At 42.3% G+C, this 1377-nt stretch overlaps 1 protein-coding gene across 1 annotated transcript; it reads left to right on the top strand.

Moving 5' to 3' along the window:
• The first annotated feature begins 683 nt into the window (after positions 1-683).
• LOC111877885 (uncharacterized) lies at positions 684-1377 on the top strand. The gene has a single exon (XM_023874389.3). The coding sequence runs from the start codon at positions 731-733 to the stop codon at positions 1211-1213; it is 483 nt and encodes a 160-aa protein (XP_023730157.1). The 5' UTR covers positions 684-730; the 3' UTR covers positions 1214-1377.

The raw sequence follows: 1377 nt of genomic DNA, 5'->3' as shown, positions 1-1377 counted from the left end.
TATGAGATACTTGATGTGGTTGAATCGCCGACCTACCGGACAAACAGACACTCGACAATCTCCCGGAGGTGATAGATCTAGAGAGAAGAAGAAAAAAAAAGAGAAAGATAGCATGTGGAGTCTGGTTCTTCTAACAGTCGAAGACGTTGAGAGAGAGAGAGAGAGAGAGAGAGAGAGAGAGAGAGAGAGAGAGAGAGAGAGAGAGAGAGAGAGAGAGAGAGAGAGAGAGAGAGAGAGACCTCAACATTTATTCCATTTAAAAAAATTAAGTGAAAACATCATAAATGGTCCCTGTGATTGTGAAATGACGAAAATACCCTTCAGTTAACGGACAAACTTAATGGAGTAAGCAAAAATGACCAAACATCAAAAGTTTTGAAAACACAGAGACCATAGGTTTTTAAACTACGGAGACTAAACTTCCGATTTTGGGTAACCACAGAGACCATTTATAATGTTTTTTTCTTCATTTACAGATTTTTTAAGAAGCGTCGATAATTTTCTCTCTCACTATACTCTAAAGTCTATCTACACATAAATAACAAATAAGAAAGTCCACAGCGTCCCAGCGGCTAACATGCCTTTAATCTCGGCGTGAGCGTGACCGATCACCATCTCATCTCCACCTCACTCCTTTTCTGGTCAAAGCCGTCTTCTACTTCTATATAATTAAAACGCCTTACTAACTTTCACACTAACACTAACAAACAATCACAACTCCCCAATCGCCATGCCTATTGCTATCGATGACTCTTTCAAGCAACCAGGTTCTGTTCCATTCAAATGGGAGATTCGACCCGGTGTCCCCAAGCTCCACAACCACCACCAACCACCACCGTCAAACTCAAACCACCGCCCTTCAACCCTCAAGCCACCACCCTCCTCCCTGATCTCCGCCTCCCCACGAACTCAATCCAACCGATTCCATTTTGATAAGCCGCCACCACCCATGATTGGACGTCAACCCGAGGTCGTATCATTGGGTTGCTTTCAACCCCGGAAAGGAGGCCAAATTAGAAAAACCAACAAGCTCCATGCAGACACAGTCTATAAATCAGACATCGAGACGCTGTCTCAATGGTCTGTGTCGACTCAGAACTCAAGATCGCCGTTTTACAACTCATCACCACCGTCTTCTTCCTTCTCGTCCTACCGATCATCACCGGTGATGATGGCAAGTGATGTGGAATGGGCTGGGTACGGTTTGTTTTAAGTCGCAAGTAATTAATGTTCTTTAATTTAGTAGTAAATACGTGCATCTCAAAGAATATTGTATGGTATAAGTTATAACAGAACAATCATGTCGATTGATTATTGTAACTGTAATCAAGATTTTCTTCGAGTGTGGAAATAAATGTCTTTCTTCATGAGGGTATA

Source organism: Lactuca sativa, chromosome 4 (genome assembly GCF_002870075.4).
Source record: "Lactuca sativa cultivar Salinas chromosome 4, Lsat_Salinas_v11, whole genome shotgun sequence".
Classification (NCBI taxonomy): Eukaryota; Viridiplantae; Streptophyta; class Magnoliopsida; order Asterales; family Asteraceae; genus Lactuca; species Lactuca sativa.
The sequence above is the reverse complement of the archived record's forward strand: the minus strand, read 5'-3'. Positions and strand labels throughout refer to the sequence as shown.